The sequence below is a fragment of the Chelonia mydas genome, chromosome 6, assembly GCF_015237465.2.
Source record: "Chelonia mydas isolate rCheMyd1 chromosome 6, rCheMyd1.pri.v2, whole genome shotgun sequence".
NCBI lineage: Eukaryota > Metazoa > Chordata > Testudines > Cheloniidae > Chelonia > Chelonia mydas.
In genome coordinates, this window is record NC_051246.2 from 109602377 (window position 1) to 109623052 (window position 20676).

At 43.1% G+C, this 20676-nt stretch overlaps 1 protein-coding gene across 6 annotated transcripts in view; it reads left to right on the top strand.

The window, feature by feature from the left end:
- The window catches only part of EVL (Enah/Vasp-like), a 213145-nt gene that overhangs the window by 181266 nt on the left and 11203 nt on the right, over positions 1–20676 (top strand). For all 6 annotated transcript variants that reach the window (XM_043548410.1, XM_037900939.2, XM_037900940.2 and 3 more), the window contains exons 5-8: positions 2699–2763; positions 6952–7178; positions 8640–8761; positions 18027–18087. In XM_043548410.1, coding sequence (XP_043404345.1) covers positions 2699–2763; positions 6952–7178; positions 8640–8761; positions 18027–18087 — 475 coding nt within the window. The remainder of the gene's footprint in view (positions 1–2698; positions 2764–6951; positions 7179–8639; positions 8762–18026; positions 18088–20676) is intronic.

Genomic DNA, 20676 nt, shown 5'->3' on the forward strand with positions numbered 1-20676 from the left:
TTTTACCAGCATAATTACGTCAGTAAGGGATGTGGGTTTTTTACCAACACATTGTACCATACATATGCTGGTAAAAGTCCTAGTGCAGTTACTGAACCAGTATTGGCTACGCCAGTAGATACACTTTTATAAGTGTGTCTACACTAGGGGAGAGTTCCTGCTTCGACAATGCCAGCAGAGTGAGAGCAACCAAAGGCCTAACTGTAGGTGTGTCCGTTTTGAAAATCTTATCCTAAAGTTTTGTGTGGGCAGGAAAATGAAGATGAGGAAAACAATGCAAAATGCATTTGTTTAAAAGATTTTATTTAACTATTTTAAACACAACATAGATTAAAGTCACAGGGCCCAATCTGGCTACTCCTACTCATACTGAGTAGTACCGTACTGGTATCAGTAGCCCTTAGTATGTACATAAGGCCCTCTCCTGCAAATCTTTACTCACATAAATAATCTTTCCTTAGTTCCATTGATATAAATGTGACAATTTATGTGTGTAAGGTCTGCTCACATAAACAAATGTTTGTAGGATTGAACCCTTAGCACATGTAGGGTGCAGCCGGCCAGCCAGGGCCAGCCAGAAATTCAAGTGTCTGCATTGGGTCCTTCCCTTGGGAGCATATACAGACTTGCGGTTCCCAGCTGGGCCAAGCTCCCCCTCCAGCAGTGGGAACAGTTAGGGAGAGAACGTTCTGCTAGATTTTTCACTTCAGCCCAGCACTGGGACCGCAATGGGACATGCAACACGCTGCGCGGACTCCATCTCTTACAGTATAATTTCCATGTGCCCTTACTGCTCTTCCAAAAATTGCACCATTGCATACAATTTATACCCTGTGACTTCATGTGGAGGAGTTACATTCCAGGTTTCTATTGTGAATCTAGTACAAGATTGATCACTGCATAATGAATAATCCTAATTATGGATGGGCCAATCCATTGCTAGGAGCCTAAAATGTAGGAATGTCTGTCATGTAAATTAAAGCATTTAACTTTATTTGTACATACCCTAATGTAATTTTTCTGGACATGTCATTTACATATAGTAAAAATCATAAGTTCCACAGTAAATCAAATATATGTATTTTAAAATACAATGCATATAAAATATAACAGGGAAAACCTATTTAAAGCGGCCGCTGCGTATCAATTCATTATAGGCAGAGCTGGTAGCACCACCTATAGTTAAGGTTACTCGACTGTACATAAAATGAGGCTGGGGTCCTATGGAAAATATATGACATGATTATATAATTAGACAGTATCATAACGCATATACACAAGAGGACCAAATTAAGTGCTTTGACTTTCGAGTGCCTGACTTTGCAAATGTAACATTCTTTTGTGTCACCTTAGAGACTAACAAATTTATTTGAGCATAAGCTTTCGTGAGCTAGCATGCTCAAATAAATTTGTTAGTCTCTAAGGTGCCACAAGTCCTCCTTTTCTTTTTGCGGATACAGACTAACACGGCTGCTACTCTGAAACCATTCTTTTGTATGTGTAATATAAATATAATTTCCTTCCACAATATGAGTCACATCTAAGTGTTGTTGAAATATATAGTTCATATCATGTCAATTCTAAAATAGCTAACTGTTAATCTAGTTTTAGCTGTTCGGCTTTTTAGTTAACCAAAAAAAAGTCAAATAGAGATTATATCAATTATAGTGAGCAATATTTCTTCAGGACTGTTAGTGTGAAAGAGAGGACCTCTAGTGGGAAATTTGGGGAACTGCGTAACTCAATAAAATGGAGAAGATTTTTGGAATGTTTTATTAAACCATTGATACAGAATATTCTAATAGATTGCTTTGTATTATGTATTTCCAACCAAGAGCCCAACCCTGCAAAGCTTTACATATGAAAGTATTGAAATCAACACTTTGCTCATGATCATAAGGCTATTAAAAATTCAGCAGAGTAATTTTGTGGTCATTGCTTATTCAGACAGTCAAGAAATATTGGTCCTGTTGATCTCAGCAGTAACTGAGGACAAAATTTGGCTCATGGTATTTAAAGTATTACATGATCATTCTGTTAACCAGGTGTCTAATACTTTGTTCACCTGCAAAACTCTATGGTTGTAATAAAGGAATTTTTTTATACACCTCTGTGAAGCAGTTGGCTATGTACAATCAACCACTAAACCCAAATCACATTTCTTTAAATTCTTATCAGTATACTGCCATTCCTTGTGCCCCATATCAGCACAGTATTTAAGCATGTGCTTAACTTAAGCACATTAGGTATCCCATTGACTTTAGTGGAACTCCTCAGCTGCTTCAAGTTAAGCATATGCTTAAGAGCTATGCTGGATTGGGATCTGAGACACTGCAGTACTCTCTTACTTTAAGTTCATTGGCTATTCCACATTTTAATATCCATTATAGAATTATCACATAAATTACAAGCTTCTGTTACAAGTATTTGCAATATGCTCCAAGTGCAGGGCCCTATTCTGATCTCACTTTCTCTGGTGTAAATCAAGAGAAACTCCACCGAAATCAGTGGAGTTATACCAGTGTACATGAGATCAGAACTCAACTCAGCCCTTTCGGTCTAGCCCTTATTTCTATAATGGGCCGATTAATGCCCCCATAGATGCAAACTCTATTACTTGGGCCCATCTCAGTGTATAGAATGTTTTCTAAAAAGAGTAAAAAATAAAACCAGAATGTTTTAAAAACCGTTGTTTTAGGCAAGTGATGGAGCAGCAGCAGCAACAGCGCCAGGAATCTCTGGAAAGAAGAACCTCTACCACAGGCATGTATCAAACAGTGCAGTGCAATGTAACTGTAAACAATGCAAACATATTCCTCTCCCTTCCTGTCTCCTCTAGCTGGTGGTGGTTGTCATGTGTTATTACAGAAATAACTGGCCTGCTAAATATAGCTATAATCATTATGGGATTTCAAAGCATTTTCAGTTAGAGACTTAAACTAATAAATTGGAACATGGCTGCATTATTTCACCGATTTGACTGAAATTTAAGGTCCAAACTTCAGTGCACACAGCGCAACTCAGATGGGACATGTAAAGGTGGATTTAAGCAAAGCTTTGTGCTCTTCCAGTCCCATGCTAGCTTTGAGACCGGCTTAAGACTGAGCAGTGTAAAGGCTGCTCTAAATTATGCTGCTGCCCACAGTGCCAAGGGACTGATGTCACTGGGGTGCAGAAAAGGCCACACTTTCTACACAGCCACAGGGAGAGTGGGTAGCATAGGAATCACTCTACTAGCTCCATGGCACTATAGGATCCCCCTACCCAGAGATCAGCTGTCTGTGCCTGGCTCTTCCAGCTTTCCACGGGGTGTACAGAAGAGAATCTGACTGTAAGAGTCCGTTAGTTGGAATAATAGGGTGAGAGGGCTTGTGTAAGTTTAGTGGGAAAGTATACCTGATAAGTGGTGAGGTGGGAAGAGAAGTTTCTGTCTACAAGATCTGGCTTTTGCTTTTGTGAAAAAATATGTAAAAAAGAAGCCAGAATTTTTTGTGAATCTGGGGGGGAAAGATTAGTTTTTGCTCAGCTTTTTTTAATTTAAAAGCAGCTCAGTTGTGTCCACAGAAAATGTCACCTGTGGCAGTCATAAACAATAATGCTCCGCAGCTTTGAACTCCTAATTTGGGCACACACAACTGTGTGCCATTTTGTGTCAGTTAAAACAAATGAAACAAACAGATGTACCTCTGCTTCTGCGAGGAACCTTGACATAGGCATGATATGTGAGATAGTGACATTTCCAGCTGAGCGCCCTCTTGCATGTATGGAGGCATCTCTGTGCTGTTCACAACCTGTGTGCCTGTCTTTATGTTCAAAGTGTCACTTGCCACTGTCCTTGGAACAAAGGTAATGTGTGTAATTCTGACTCAAGATGGTTTGTAGGGTTAGAAGAAGCTTTACAAACATCAAAGCAAAACCTCTAGCCTATGCTGTGTGTGTCACTGCTTTGAACTAAAGGAAGGAACAGCTCTCGATTGCTGCTGTCATCTGGACATCACTAAAATCGTGACTACACCATCCTTTTTTATTTATTATTTTCTGCTTTAATTTACTTTTTAATTCCTTGTCTCCTAACCACTCTGCCTTGTTTTCATTCCTTGCTGTATACCCATTTTATTCTTTTCACTTTTCTTTTCTGTTCTTTTAGTTTCTACCCTTCAGATAAAAGTGTCTTCTTCCCCCTCCCACTGCCAGTCTCCTCCTCCTGACTACAGTAACTACAGTGCTTCTACTTCCACTGGTGCTGCCCCTCCACCGCCATCTTATGCCAACGTTATCTCTTCAGCATCTACCATCCCCGAGACCAGTAGTAAAACCTCTTTCAAATCCTCTAACAGAGCCAGAGAATTCCCACAGCTTCGTCACAGACATTCTGCCTCTGAGCTCTCACCCTCCCTGGGTTCCTTCTCCTCTCCAGTATGGCCAAACCACAGGACTGTAACACAAAGCATCAAACAGATCTCTTTGTCCCCACCGCCTGAGCCTCCTTCCCATTTTCCATTTGCACCTCACCAGCCTGTTAGACGTTCCTCTCTTTCACACTCTCGTCAGTCTTCCTCTTCTCCTGTAACATCTACATCCCCCGTGCAGAAGGGTTTTGTCCTGCAGCCGCATATTCCAGAGGTCCTTCCTGTGATTCCTGTCCAGAATGGCAGAATCAGGGGATCTACAGATATAACAGTCCAAGAAGGCTCTGCAGATGTACCTCAGATAGGCCTGAACAGCCAACCCGAAGAACCTCTAACCACACAAATTCCTTTAAACTCCTCTAGAACCCAGATAAAAAGCGTGGATGGGTCTTTCTTCTCATACTTAGAAACTGTACCCATCTCTCAGCTACCAGTTATAACCAGCCCTGCTGGTTCCTATATCCAGGCTTCTTTTCAGTCCTCCCAACCTTCACCTCATCCTCCAAAGCAATTGTACCAGGCCGTGTCACACTTTGTTTCATTACCTCCCGCTTATGCTGCTGTATCTGAGGTGAATTTGTCCAAGAAGACCCCTCCTTTCATGACTTCATCAACCATTTCCCACTTGAGTAAGTACTTGTTTTGAATTAGTTATAACAGTTAAAAAAGCTTTAGATTTGACCTGATTGTTCATAAAGCCCAGTTAGCTCTGCCACAGGACAATATGTGGGAAAAACTCTTGAGTAATCAAAGACTAATACTACTGCACGAGATAGTTCAGACAAATAGGGAAAAGGTATGGAAGGTTAGTGCTATAACTGGTGGTGGACTTGACACAAAACCTCATATCCAAATGCTCCAATCTTTGGGTGTGTTTTTTGAGTGTTTTTAAAGTCTGAGGCCAGATCTACTCTAGAAACTGTTGCAAGTGTAATAATGACAGTTGGGGCATAATATTTTTAACGTTTTTATACTGATGAAAGGCCTAGTATAAATGCAGAAAAGGTGCTCTTGCCAGTCTGGCTTGTTTCATTTGGGGAACCAGTAAAAGGTAGACCTGCAAAAACACTCTTTTGTCCATATAAGTTGCAACTACACTAGGAAGATTTGCCAGGATAGCTGAACCAGCAAACCTTTTCCAGTGTAGACTAGCCTGCTTGTGGATCTGTATTTTGCATATGGCCTGTATTGTTAAAATGCCTGGATTAGAACAGCTCTGTGTTGTGCCTGTTCAAAATCCAGATCAGGTTTTGCAAGTTGGACCCATCTCTCTGTATAAACATATTGTGCTTAAATGGATGTGCCTAGAGAACTTGGGAAACATTTGTATATTTCGTCCACTGACAAATTTCCTGCCCCAGATATTTCAGCTGCCTCTGTTGGGTCAGACCCACAACTGGTGTAGGTCACTGTATAACCATTTTCTTCAACACACTTATTCCAGTTTACACCAGAGAAGTATCTTGCTCATTATTTTTGAGTGAGGTCAATTTATAATCTCAATTATTTTTCAGCCAGGCCTCAGCCTGGCCTCTAATTTTGTGGGTGTAAATTTGCACCTATAATTCACTGTGCTCGCAATGAATTGCCAGCTATCTCATTTGTGGGCCCACATAAGTAGGGAGATAGCTGATGTACTGCTAATAGCACCTATAATTCGTTGCAGGAGCAGCATTGTGAGCATAGTTATTAGCAGGAGTAATGTTGTGACCATAATGTTGGAGGTTATCACTGACCACAATGATGGTTGACGTTATTAAAAAAGCAAAACTAAATAGATAGACAATCAGGCCTTATTGTCTGAATATCATTCCCAAATTTTCCCTGTAAACCAATTAAAAAAACCTCTTTCAAATTAATGTTTGTTGCACAGTTGAGTTTGTAATTGAATAGCAACAGAAGCCTTTGATGAGATGGAGTAATTCTAGGTGACATACCATTGATGGAATCCTCATTCTGTTGTCCCATTATAAATAGGAGAAATATACCAGAGGCGTTAACCTATTCGAATCAGTCCATTGAAGGACGCTGCTACACGCAGTAGCTTCTGTTGAAGTACACCATGGCTAAAATTGAACACTTGCCCCTTAATTTTCAAAGACTGGCAGAGGATTTAGCCACACAAATTTCATTAAATGGAACTTGTATGGAAATGTGTAGCTAAAGCCCAGGATTTTATCTGAAAAGTGGACTTTGATGTTCACAGAGTTAGTTGATAACATTTATGTATCTGCATCTGAAAAGTTAAAATGAAGAAGAGATATCCCAACAGTAAACCAGAAAGTGTACTCTGTGTTGAGACAGAACAATAGCCTGACCAGAGGACGGGATAGGTGGTGTTTCCATATTTCAGGGGTTTTGCATAAGGACACAGCTGCCGATGATAACTAAAAAGCAGAGGATGTACCATTGACATACTCAGCGTGTATCATTCTTCTGATTGTATGTCATCAGACCTTCATTCACCCAATTGTCAATACGGGTTGTATGTGAGATGGGGGAGAATGTTCTTTATTTTTATTTAATCTTCTGTATGTTTCAGGTCCCATTCTTCCACCTGGTCATCCCTCTGCTGCCACAATCCCTGCTTCGTCCAGTGGGCCCCCACCTCCGCCACCCCCACCAGTACCTCCTCCGCCTACAGGAGCAGCGCCACCTCCCCCACCTCCACTGCCGGCAGGTGGAGGACACGGGGGTAGCACTGACGATGGGTCAATGTCAGGACTAGCAGCAGCCCTGGCTGGTGCCAAACTCAGGAGAGTACAACGGGTAAGGTTTGTGGCACTGGGGTTTTCACACAGTCTGGCCTTCACTGGAGAATGGGGAATGCTTGACCTAGTTTTATTTAACCTTCTGCTAATCTATTTCATGGATAGTCAGAATTCGTTACAAAGCCCAATGAAATGTGTTTTAAGTGACCATTCCATGGACCGTGACAAGTCAGTTGCTTGTACACGCTGTTACTGAAAGGAAGGCTGAAAAAGATTTGTGCTGGAAACAGGGGTGAAAGTAAAATTAAACTCTTACCGGTACAGGGCTGGCTCCTTCCTCCTCCCCCAGAAGGGGCAGGGCTAGGGGTCAGCATCCCCCAGCCACCCCATCCACGCTGCCTGGCCCGTGGCGCCCGGGGCTCCAACGGCGATTTAAAGGGCCTGGGGCTCCGGCAGCGGCGGCCAGAGCCCCAGGCCCTTTTAAATCGCCAGCCCCAGGGCAGCTGCTCCTTTTGCCTCCCCTCTTTACCCCCCTCCCGCCCCCCGTCGGTGAGCACAACAGGGGGCACAAAATGGGAAGCGACTTAAAGTCAGCTGTATGGACTGGTACCGGAAGCCACTTTTTACTGGTACGCCGTGCTGACCTGTACCGCCTTACTTTCACCCCTGGCTGGAAACCTGTAGGATGAAATCCTGGCCCTATTGAATTCAATGGCAAAACTCCCACTGACTTCAGTGCAGCCAGGATTTCTCTCCTAGAGTCAAATTTTTAAATAAGTTAGGTGCACAGTCGCATACACAATTACTGCAGGTGCACATTCAGTGGCTATTTATGACCGTTTGCACTTGCCTTTTCCTGACCTGCACGTGCAGTGTGGCTGGGCCTTTAAAGTGGCCACTTGTCCATTAGAAACAGTCCTTAAAGCAGATTTCTATGTTTGGTTTTATAATTTTCAGGAGGAAATTTTCCAATTGGTTTTTTTTCCTGACTTGTTTTTACAGTAATTCACACTTTGATCCTCACTGCTCAGTGAAGATTAACTAGCAGGTGCCTGCATCGATCTCTCATATGACTAAGACATAATTGGTTTCTCTCCAGCGTATCCTGTAGAATACTCACTAGTATTATGCTATCAACCATGATGATAAGTAGTTAAAACTACACTAGACTTATCAAATAAAGGCTTGATTGTGCAGCCTGTGTGTGAGTAGGCACTCACTGAGAGGAGTACGAGTTGCATAATCTCACCAGAAATTCAGAAGCATTTTGTTGTCATTTTCATCATTTGCTCAGGTATTTACAAAATCCACGGGGGTTTCCCAATCCTAATATGTGAATTAGCCACTGGGTTTGACCTGAATTACATTTGCTTCCGTTCTGGCCCATTGTGCTTTCTGCCTCTGACTGCATGCTGCAATCATGGTGCTTTGCTCCGAGTGATTATCTAAACTAGTCAGAAAGGGCCGGTGCTTACAATAAATTCCTCTGGTGACTTGCAATGTCAATTTGTGTCTTAAGCCAGAAGATGGTTCAGGAGGCTCCAGCCCCAGTGGGGCCTCTAAGAGCGATGCCAATCGAACAAGTAGTGGAGGAGGAGGAGGAGGACTAATGGAAGAAATGAATAAATTACTGGCAAAAAGGTTTGTACTCCGTCCTAAAGTAAACTCTAGAACAAGCCCACCAGCAGACAGTGGAACAATACGCTTTCGGTAGCTACTAGCAATTGGGTACCTCCAATCCCTCTTTGAAACTGGCAAAACTCTGCATGGGATATAGTATTGTGGAAGTTCAAGAGATCAGTTTAACAGCCTGCCACGCTGCTATTCCTGTGTAGGTGTTATTCCCTGGACCCCCCCCCCTTTTTTTTTTTTGACACAGTAAACACATAGGTGTTGCCACCAATGGTGTCAGACCAGCTTGAGCTGCTCTAGCTGAGCCTGCAGATTCTGTGGGAGTGAGAGCCTTAGAAGTTACTGATTTTTCTCTCTGACTTTGCTGGTTTACAATCTACGTCAAAGCTGCTGTGTTCTAAAGGAATGAGCTTTAACAGAGCCCCGGCCAGATAATTATTACGGGGTATATCGAGGGGAATGGACCAAAAAAGTATCCAAAACTGTAATAACAAGATTGCATATTGGTAGCCTTTGAGGTAGTAAAATAAAATGTCACTGTACCTCTTACCCAGCGAATACAGCACGTCAGCTATGATGCCAGGTTAAGCAGATTCCTTGATGAGTCTACGTAGGGTTGAAAGCAGATAATTCCCACCATAGCACTTGTGCTTCATGCTCCCTGGATTCCCAAAGAATAACTTACTAAAATCAATGCAGTGCAGGGGGATTAATGCTTGTTATTAGCAATGACATAGGAGTATTTACTAGGTAGTGACGGCAGTACAGAATGCATTCATGTGACTTTTTGGTGTCACTGCAGCTTCTCTATGCTGCTGGAAATCAAAATGTACAGGTGAGTCGCATCTTACGCGCATTTAACTTACGCAAATTCAACTATATGCGCTCGGCAGAAAAAAAACAAAAATAACGAGATACCTGTAAATAGTGCGGGCGATTCCGCCCACCATTCCACTCAATGAGCATATGCCTCAGAGTGAGCGTGAGATGGGAGATGTGAATCTGCTGTTCCCTCAGTCGGTCTCAGTTACCACGTGCCTCTCATAGTGTGAGCATCTCGCCACGCTGAGTGTGATTCTAGTTTTTAAAGATACGTATTTTTTGTACAACATGGTCCCTGAACGGAAGCCAACTACTTCTTCTGGTGCTCAACTGAAGAAACAGCAATCTGGTCCAACGCTGGAGGAAAACTGGCTGTGTTGGACTTATTGAGAGACAGTGTGTCGGTCTCCAACGTGGCGCGTAAATATGGCTGCAACGAATCTAGCATCAGTGCCATCAAGATTCGAGAGAGAGAAATTCATTAAGCCGTGGCATCAAGTGCTCCAATAACTGCTAAGGTGACGAGCAAGGTGCGTGATAAGACTTTTTAGTGAAGACTGAAAAGGCATTAAACTTATGGCTGGAAGACATGAACCATAAACGTGTGCCTATCAATGGCAACACATTGCGAGAAAAGGCTCTTAGCCTGTGTTAGTGCTGTTCAAATCTCCCCCCAAAGAGGGACAGCCTTCTGATGAGAAGGAATTCAAAGCCAGCCAAGGTTGGCTTAACAGTTTTTAGGAAACGCTTCAACCTCAAAAATGTGCAGACTACTGGTAAAGCTGCATCTGCCAATGAAGAGGCAGCAAAAGCCTACCCCGAACAATTAAAGAAAATCATAGACGAAAAGGGCTACCTTCCAGAACAAGTTTTTAATGCTGACAAGACTGGGCTTGTCTGGAAAAAAAAATGCCCAACCGCACTTACATTTCGAAATCAGAAAGACAAGCCCCTGGCTTCAAAGCAGCTAAAGACCGTGTGACTGTTGTTTTGTGGCAATGCGGCTGGGCATTTAATAAAGCTGGGCTTGCTCCAGAGGGCTGCAAATCCCCGTGCCCTAAAAGGCAAGAACAAAAATCTCCTGCCTGTGTTCTGGCAATCAAATAAAAAGGCTTGGGTGACAGCAACATTATTTCTGGATTGGTTCCACAAGTGCTTCATTCCGGAGGTCAAGCAGTACCTCGAAGAGAAAGGACTTGACTTTAAAGTGTTGCTGATTGTAGACAATGCACCTGCAGCCACTCTGCGGCACTCCGGTTTGCACATAACGATGTTGAAGTCGTCTTTCTCCCCCCCCCAATACCACCTCCATCCTCCAACCTCTCGACCAAGGCATGATTCGCTGTTTCAAGGCCACGTACACGAGGCTTACGATCTCACGGATATGTAGCGCTATGGATGCTGATCCCAGTCTTAATGTGATGGAGTGTTGGAAGTCCTTCAACATTGCTGATTGCATCACTTATATTAAACAGGCAGTGGATGCAATCAAGCCTGAAACAGTCAATGCATGTTGGCGAAACCTATGGAAAGACTGTGTGAATGATTTTAAGGATTTCCCGACCATTGACAAAGAAGTGAAACCATTGTTCAGGTGGCCAGGCAAGTGGGTGGTGATGGCTTTGTTGACATCCTTGAGGAAGAAATTGAAGAATTAATTGAGAACCATAGAGAAACATTGACTAACAAAGAGTTAGAGGAACTGATAAAATCATTTACAGAAGACGAAGATGATGACGACGAACAGGAAGAGCCAGCAAGTTGGAATCTTCATAAATTTGCTGAAGTGTTTCAAGCAGCAAAACACTTGAATGATTTAATTTCTGAATATGATCCCTCTATGTAACGAAGCCTCAAAATCACACGTAGTATTACGGAGTATTTGAGACCGTATCAAGAAATGTTTGAGCAGCTCAAGAGACAACAGCGACAGTTGCCGATCACCATGTTTTTCAAGGAAAAACAACCATCAGCAGATGAGCCTACGCAATCAACTTCTTGAGCTGAACCAGAGCCAACCACTTCGTCTACGACAAGCTCTCCGTCACCCAAGCTCTCCGTCACCTCCGTCTCCTGGATCGACATCAAGCCCTGACGACCCCCTGTAATTACCCCCCTGTACTTACCCCCAGTAATTAAAAATACAATACTGTAAAATTATATTTTGCATATGTACTCTTTATTATATACTGTACATTACTGTATACATTATACATTTATACATATTACTGTACAGGGTTGTATACATAAAATCATGTACAGTATACCGTACTTTATTGGCGATTTAAGGAATTTTCAAGGGTAATTTAGATTATATGCGATTTTCGCCTTACGCGCTGACTTTAGAACCTAACCCCCGCGTAAGATGCGACTCCACTTACTGCCTGTTGCATAGAGAACATAGACAAGACTGAGTGGAAATAGATGCCCAGTTCTGAGTGTGCAGGCCGGTTTAACCAGCAAAGCACATATCACTCAGAAGTCTGTCAAGACATAAGCAAATTCTGCCCTCAGTTACTTCTCTACAATCCTATGGAAGTCAGAGGGTTAGTTTGGGGTAACTGCCAGGAGAATATTCTCTATGGGCCTCACCTGCAGTCAGATCCACATGGGTGCAAGGGTCCCCCTGCATGGATCCAGTTACAGGACTAGAGCCTACATTTTTAATTTTAACTGTTTATTCTTTTCCCCCTCCCTTTTCCCTTCCCTTAGAAACCTCTCCCACCATAGGTTGCCACCTATCTTAAAACCTGTACAATAAATAATTCCCTCACAACATTCCATTCTTTACAGATTAATAAAATTCTCTCTACTACTTTACACCTTTGACATATCCTTTGGCCATTATTAATAACATAACACCTGGCATTGACAATTATTTTTACTGATTATATGTGCCAATGAAATGTTACTAGTCCTAAATATGTTTGGGCAAGTCCACACAAGTGTTTCTATTCCTTGGCAGGACATGAGATATCACACCTTAAAAATCACATCATTCTGATTCCCTTCTTTGCTTTTTCTTCCCCCCCTTCCATTGTAATGTTCATTTTATCAGCCTGTAGCTCACAAGTCACTAATGTCAGAGATGCTTTTGAGTTTATCTTAAAGGATTTTTTATTGTTTTACAAAGTGTAAACAGGGAAAGAGTAAAAATGCAGGAAGAGGAGGAGAGGAATAAATAGGAACGGGTCCACTGTTACAAAGCATACAGATTTAAAATGGCTAAATAATGTTCTCTGCCCCAGAACTTTTCTTATTCAAATGGCCTTGTTCAGCCCCTATTGGTTTCAACCAGAGTTCTATACACACAAGACAGGCAGTTGTAAAGCACCATGTAAATGTACAGTCCTGAAAAACTGGTTATGAACAATATAAAATGCCAAATATACAATTATCTCTGGTTCATTTGAATTAGAATAGTTATGCACTGGATTCAGTGGATCAGATTCTGATCTCACTTTGTGCTGGTGTAAATAAAGAATGAAGAGTAAAACTGTTATATTAAAGTTGTAATCAAGCCAGTGACTAGCGCTGTATAAATAATCAGAACAGATGGGCAGACAGACTCCAGATGTTAAGGAAAGTCTCCATCTCTTATGCTTGGAAGTAGTAAGCCCCACAAAATGTGCATCTTTAATGTGTGGCTGTAATCTAAGAAAGTGGCTAATTAAGTGTGGCGTCTATTTTCGCCAACAGATGTGGACCTTTGGTGTATGCAGAGTCATATGTGCTCACTCCAGTGACAAAAATAAGCTTTCCCCACATTTTACCCCTGTTAGCACTGCACAGCCAACACAGCTGAGACTGAGTGAGCCGCAGGTTCTGTTTCCCCGTGGGAGTCGTCAGAAAAATTGTTTACCAAATTCCACCTGTGCAAACCCATTGAAGGCAATAAGACTGCACAGGTGTCCACTGAGAATGTCGTCTGAACAAAGAGCAGTTACATGGGTGTTAGTGAGGACTTCCTGTGACCTGCAGGACTTTGTTACTGGTGATGATGTACGAGGTGCAAGGAGAACTTGACTCTTGTGGTGTCGCAGGTTGTGTTTACAGGGCTGGCAGTCAGAAAAAAAATCTTTCCTTTTTCAACTGAAGTCACACGATACAAAAGTCATGGAGAGACCAACAGAATCCCCATTTTTCAGCATAGGTCTGCACATTAAGGATGGAATGTATCCAGGGTAGGCACAGTGACTGAGAAGCTGGGTTTCAGGTGATATAAAGCATTGCTTGCAAGACTTAGTGATTCCCATGATAGCAGCTGCTATAATCATTTCAGAACTGAAGTGGAAACAAAGCAGAATGAAGTGCTGTCTCACAAACCACTGTCATTTCTAGACCCGTTAATTTTGCAGCAAGATACCAGAACTTAACTCTAACACTAGCCCCTCACCCCAGCAGTGCTTTTCTTGGCTTTGGTCCACAGAAGGATCGAGAAGTTCCAAGACCTCTGACCACTGGAATTGTCATTCCCCCAGGTGCTGACTTTTGTTTTTGCCAGTGGATGCTGCTCTCTGCCGCTTTCCGCCCACCCACCATCCCCGTGCGAGCGGCAAGCAAGGGTGAGGCCTCAGGGGGAAGAGGCCAAGTGGGTGCGGGGCCTCGAAGCAGGGGGCAGGGCCCACAAAAGATTAACCCGTCCCTGTGGGTACTGAGCACCCCCTGTTTTTGTTTTTTTTTTTTAGCGGGTGCTTGAGCTCTGGATCCCCTATGGAATCAGCACTTATGGTGATTCCCTGGAGATATCAAATACAGTAAAGTTATTAATGCTATTAAAATGATATAAACGATATTGACCCTGTCCCCATACGCATACACACCAGTCACACAGCATGGTAGATCTTAGTTTCATGCTTTTTCAGAATTTAAACACAGACCACCTCTGTTTTTGAAATCTGTGAGGCTTTTCCAGGAAGAAGGAAAATCCCTTCACAGATTTTTCCTATTCAGTTGGTAAGGGGTTTGGAATTTGGTTTTGAGAGTTGTGTGGGGTTTTATTTTCCTTCTGTGGGGTGGATGTTGCTGGCCTCAGAGTCAGAAACTAAATAAAAATGCTGCCAGGTTAGTGGAAGAAAAATCTAATGAAGTGGCTTCTGCAGGTGGAGGAGTATTTGATGGATTACAGTCATCACAGCCAAGGTCCATGGGGTATGTGGAACTGTATTGCACCTAATAATCTAAAATAGGAAATCAGACATCCCTGAATCTTTCTGGCTGAGAGCCCTACCCCCCGGATTAGGTGGATTTTCCTACAGCTGCCAGGTAGCATTCACACAATACAACTCTCCCATACTGCTCACACAGTCCATCAAAGAGACAAGGTGGGTGAGGTAATATCTTTTATTGACCCTGATTCTGTTGGTGAAAGAGACAAGTTTTCAAGCTTATTGAGAGCTTTTATTTGGGTCTGGGAAAGGTGCTCTATGGGTATGTCTACACTGCAATTAAACACCCACAGCTGGCCCATGTCACCGGACTCGAGATCACACGACTATAAAACTGCAGTGTGGATGTCTGGGCTCAGGCTGGAGTCCAGGCTCTGGGATTCTGCCTGAGCCCAAGTGTCTACACAGCAATTTTGTAGCCTATCCCCAAAGCCTGAGCCCAAGTCAGCTGACATGAGCCAGCCGTTGGTGTTTAATTGCGATGTAGAGATACCCAGAGTGTCAGAGCTAAACAGGGTGGAATAGATTGTTTAGCATAAGTAGTTAACACATATTGTAAGAGACCATTCAGTGTGAAGTGGACAGTTAACACCTCTGCAGTCGTAGGACAAAAAGTGGGAGTTAGTGGGTTATGGATTATTGTGATAAACCATAAATCCAGTGTCTTTATTAAATCCAAGAAGTTTTAGTGTCTAGCAAAGTGATTTTCAGGTTTCCTTTGAGGATGAGGACTGTGAGATCAGATGTGGAGTGATCACTTTGTGAAAAGTGTTCACACACAGGTAGTAAGGCGTTTTTCACTTTTATAATTTTTTCTGTGAGAGTGAATAACTTTCCTTGTCTTTCTAATATTGTGGGACCAACATGGCTACAAGAACACTGCAAACAGTCCATCAAATTGAGTTGCACTTGAACACATCTTGGGCTCGCTACTGCTGGCCACATAACAAAGCAGCTATGAAGTTTGTGCCCAAGTGAAAAGGGTGAACATTTGTAAATGGAGGTGAGGGGGTAAAGAATGAGGGAAAAGGAGGATCCCAGATGCACCTAGACTGTCAGTTCATAGTGTGTGATTTATGCTCTGAAGATGCAGTGGGCCTGAGTTTGCTTTCAGTTACGCTGGTGCAAATCAGGAGTGACTCCATTCACGACAATAGAGTTAAACTGATATAAAAAACTGTGTGAGCAGTAGAGTGAGTGGTTTTGTTAGGATTAATTAGATGATGTTTGCACAGTACTTTGAAAATGTAAAGCACAATTTAAGTGCGAGGAATTATGCTGATGAAAAAATGAAAACAATCCACACTTCCCCGACTTTGGCGCCAAGCTTTGCAGAGGATAGAAATGTGGTATGTTTTCTCTAGTACTTTTAGACATTAAGCAGAGCTTGAGAATCAATGTGCATGCTCCCACTCCTCAGGAATCACATGATCATTGTGGCTAATGTACTAAAAAGAGAAAGAAAGTAGAAACTGAACAATACTTGCTTTCCTTTGAGCTACGTTGTGGTTTGTAAGCCTCTCTATAGAGAGAGCAGGTGAACTCCTAAACAGCATGAACTCCCAGAGACACTGGCTAGTTCAGCCAGAATTCCTCTTATGCTGACTCTACTAGCCAGGGTAGGAGGAAGGGCCATGGCTTCCTCGCTTCCAGCCCCTTGGCAGTGTCCACCTATGTAAGTGCTGGTCTGTCCTGAGTGCAAGAGCAGGAGACGGGCCACAGGCCTTCCAGAACCTCCTTCTCCCACTTTCCTGGCCCTCTTATGTTTAGGTTGCGCCATGCCTCTCATAGGAACTAAGATAGACTGAAGTGACCTATTAGGCCACTGTCCCATCCCTCTGCCAGGACAGGATTGTTCCTATATAAATAGGCTTGGCAGAATTCAATTTTGTTTTTATTTATAAGTTCAACAGATAATATCAGTGTTTGCTTTTAAGCATTGTTTTATATTTTTATTGATTTCAGTTTTTGCAGTTGTGCAAAATAATGCGGGGGGGCGGAGATCAGAAGACAAAAGACAATCAGAAGACAATAGTGACAGCAGATGTTGAGATTCAAAAAGTTTAAGCTTTATAACTGTTAAATCACAAGTTGTCAACATCACATATCAAAATATACAAAGTAAATAGCCTTAAATTAATCTCTAATAACTTCCCAAGCTGCATTTTTTCTTACTTTGCCTATCTGTCCATTTAGATTATTCTGCGTGGACATACGTTTTCAGCTGTTTATGTGTACGCTGAAATTGATGTTTACCCACATTTACCGATAAAAATCAAATCCTTTCAAGCCTTCTTATAGATCACAGCTGTTTGTAACCTGCTTATCTGTTGAGCCACGTAGAGAGTGATGCTTTACCCTGTCTCAGGCTGACAAAGCAATACAGAATCTTGGTCTCAGCTCAAGTATTTTTCATTCAGCTTTCTCTAAAGCCCCTGAATGCTACAGGTACCATGAACCTGAGGGCTTAGCAGTTCTACAGCCTTTGGATTGGCTTTTGGGCATTCAGAATCTCCCAGGATCCACCAGAGGCACAGGGCTATCCATGTGAAAGCCCAGGCCTGACTACTGGCTCTGGTCCCCTCCTGGCTTCCAGGCAGCCAGAGCTTTCCCTCACCTCCTGCTACCCTGGAACCCACACTCAAAGGAGATTGTGGCACATTGGAAATGTAAACGTGTCCCCAGGCTGCACTAGCTGCTCTGTGGATGCCCTTTGAGGCTGGTGGGGTGTGTGTGGGGGGGGTTAATGTGCATTTCCGCCAGCCCCACATCTCCATGCCCATGTGCAGATCCTTGGGCCTACAGATTGTGCTCTCTGGGTCAGGGGTGGGGGAGGCAGGACGAGTGAGTTCTGTACATGGAGAGTCCACTCTGCATGTGGATTTAGGGGGAAAATAATCTGGCCCAGTATTAGAACATCTACCTGAGTAGTCTATATGCCTATTTTTATTGTAGAAGCAGCCCTATACCTTGCAAGAAATTGCCTCTTAGTTGCTCAATGCCATATACATTTCCCTTACCCCTGTTCCTTTATACTGTACAACCTGGTACTTCTGAATGGAACCTTGACTCAAATTTTGATCCCCTGCCTGAAGATCCTGCTTCACAGAGGCCTAGTTTGGATTCTTAACCATTGCAGCCTCTTCTGCTAAAGAAATTCCACAGCAGTAAAGATAATCCTCAGCAAGGCACAGTCAGTCTTTTCAAATGACGATTGAAGCCTTGTGCAGGAAATGCATTTCTAAAGGGTTGACTTTGTCCTACTTTTTTACCCCTGTGCAAAGGAGGAAAGCAGCATCACAGTCAGACAAGCCAGCTGACAAAAAGGAAGAGGAAAGCCAAAACGTAAGTGAAGCGTTCACCAGTATTGTGTGTCTGTGAAGCAAAAAGGGTCTTCCAAACTAGTTGATACGTTGCGATCCCTTGAAGGCTGGAAGCACAATACTTGCCCACTGCACACATAATAAAATGACTAGCAAATGTTCACACAAGCTAAATTCAACTGCTCCAGTGTACTTAGAAACAAGAATCCCTTCTTGTTTGTTCACAGACCAGATATTGTCTAAACCACGTCAGTGGTTGCCTCTTCACACTATGCTCACAGTGGTGTTTTTAAGGTTGAAGAGGCTCACCCTCATTTATCCCTCGGGAATATTTGTGCCACCCAAAAGGAAAAGCCCCTGGTATGGTAAATCCTATTAGTATCTCATTTCAAATCAGTTCCACATATTTTAGTTCAAGCTTGTTGCATCCCTGGGCAGCAGACGTCAGCTGAACTGACCCGTGTCATCCATTAAACATGATGGCTTTGGAAAGTAGATTACTTAACCCCTCTGTAAAGCAAAAATCAGCTCGCTGCAGATGACAGATTACATTTAAAGCAGATTTCTAATGGGGAGGGGGACAGTACTTTGGCCACTGAGCTGTTCAAAAGCTGTAACATATCTGTGTAAATGCATTCTGTACCATCAAGTGTCCACTTGTGTCAGTTTGGTAGATCAAACAGTATGAAATTTGGGCTCATGGAGGGGATAGTAGTTTCAGTGCATTTCTGTTTGAACCATTCTGTCCATGTGCTGCTGGATGTTTCAGTTGTCCTCTAAAAGATTAAATGAGGGCTTCAGTTTTGACTGAATTTTAAAGTGAACTTGGTGCTTGTGAAAGGAGCCACATTATCAGCCAGGAGGCTGAAGTCCTTTGTTTATCCACAGAACAGTTACAGCCCAGGAGAGCTTCCCCACCAATCACCATACCTAGGGTATGTCTGCACTTCAGTCAGAGGTGACTTCAGCATGTGTAGAAATACCTGAGCTAGCTTTGATCTAGGTAGCTCAAATGACAATAGCAGCAAAGCCATGGCAGCGTGGACTAGCAGTTTGAGTACATACCCAAGCTGCTGTGGGTTCGCTGCCATTGTCATTTCAGTTAGCTAGATCAAAGCTAGCGGGTATTTCTACATATGCTGCAGTCACCTCTCTGATTGCAGTGTAGACATCCCATAGAGGCAGCATGTCTAGGAGGACAGGAGTAGTGCAGTCACCACTCCCATGCAGTCCTTTGCCTTTCTGCTGAGACTCCCATCAGCGCTGTTGCTATTGGCTTATGGCCTTGTAGTGCCTTTAAGGCAGAGCCCCAGTCTGTGGAGGCTCACTGCCAATGCAGGAAAGTCCGGAGGCATCATGGCACACTGACACTGCAGCTTCAGAGAGCACCAGCCTCAAAGACAAAGCATCACCTGCTCCCCTCTCCTCTTTGGGGCCTGGCCCCAGGGCTTCCCACCATATTTGGAGAGGCTTGCTGCAATCACAATGCTGAGGGTGCTTGCACTCCGTGAGAATGAAGGCTGATTTTGCGTGACCCCTAGCTAGGTGAGCAGGGCTGAGGCTGCCTCTATGGCCATCCACTCTGCTCACAGCTTTTCCCAAAGCCTGGGTTTGAACCATATACCTAGAAATGAAAGGCACAATTACCCAGACTCTGCTCTCCCTCAGCTGTTAAATGCTACTGTCTGCTTTGCCATTAGCTCATATTCCACTCAGACCTTTAGTTTAGTCACATTGTAATGGGCCTTCCTTAGTGTGATGGTTCTGGAATTCCCCCATTGATTGTGCAACAATAACAACTTTGCAATACCTTTATTGTTGCTTTGGTACCTTCTATCAAGCCTAATGCAAAGCCAGCAGCCATTCAAACTAACTGACTGCTTTTTCATTTTAGCTGACATGTTTAGTGCTTTGTCATAGGAAGCTCTTAAATAATAATTACAGATCAAATACATTAGTCTGGATTCTGCTCTGTTGTAAAGATTCTCGATTCTGCTCTTTTACCCTTATGTAAACCCCAGTGACTTCAGCCCAATTTCTGTGAAGAAATATTGAATGTCCTAGTTAGGATAGCTAAATAAACTGAAACTGCTGCTACCATCATTAGTGGAGAGATTGGTCTAAATCCTGTTGTCACTTACTCCTATGCAATCCAGCTGAAATTATACGCGGGTAACAGACCAGTATCTGGTCCTGTATTTCTCCAGCAATACAGACAGTTTCTGAACTTGGGGATTAGTTAGCTCAAAGAATGGGCAACGGCAGCCAACACCTTTCAGTCATGAGCATGAGACCAGCCGTGGTTAGTAGGTAGGAATGGAACGGTAACATTTATTGCCCACAGAAGGACAAGCAATGTTACTGTTTGCCCTCTGTTCAGTGACCTGAGTTGGTAGGTTTCAGCTGAGTTCCTAGTAGAAAAGTGTTCCCATGAAAAAGAAAAAGAAAACACCACCCATCCGAATGTTTCCCCTTGCTGATCTTAGTGGAGCGACCAGAGTTTAAATGGACTTGGGATTGACCTACCATCTCACCTTCGAGGTGGTCCCCTCACGTCAGGGTTAAGGCACATGGGCAAGAAGCTTGCACTGACACCGCCTGTTCTGTGGAT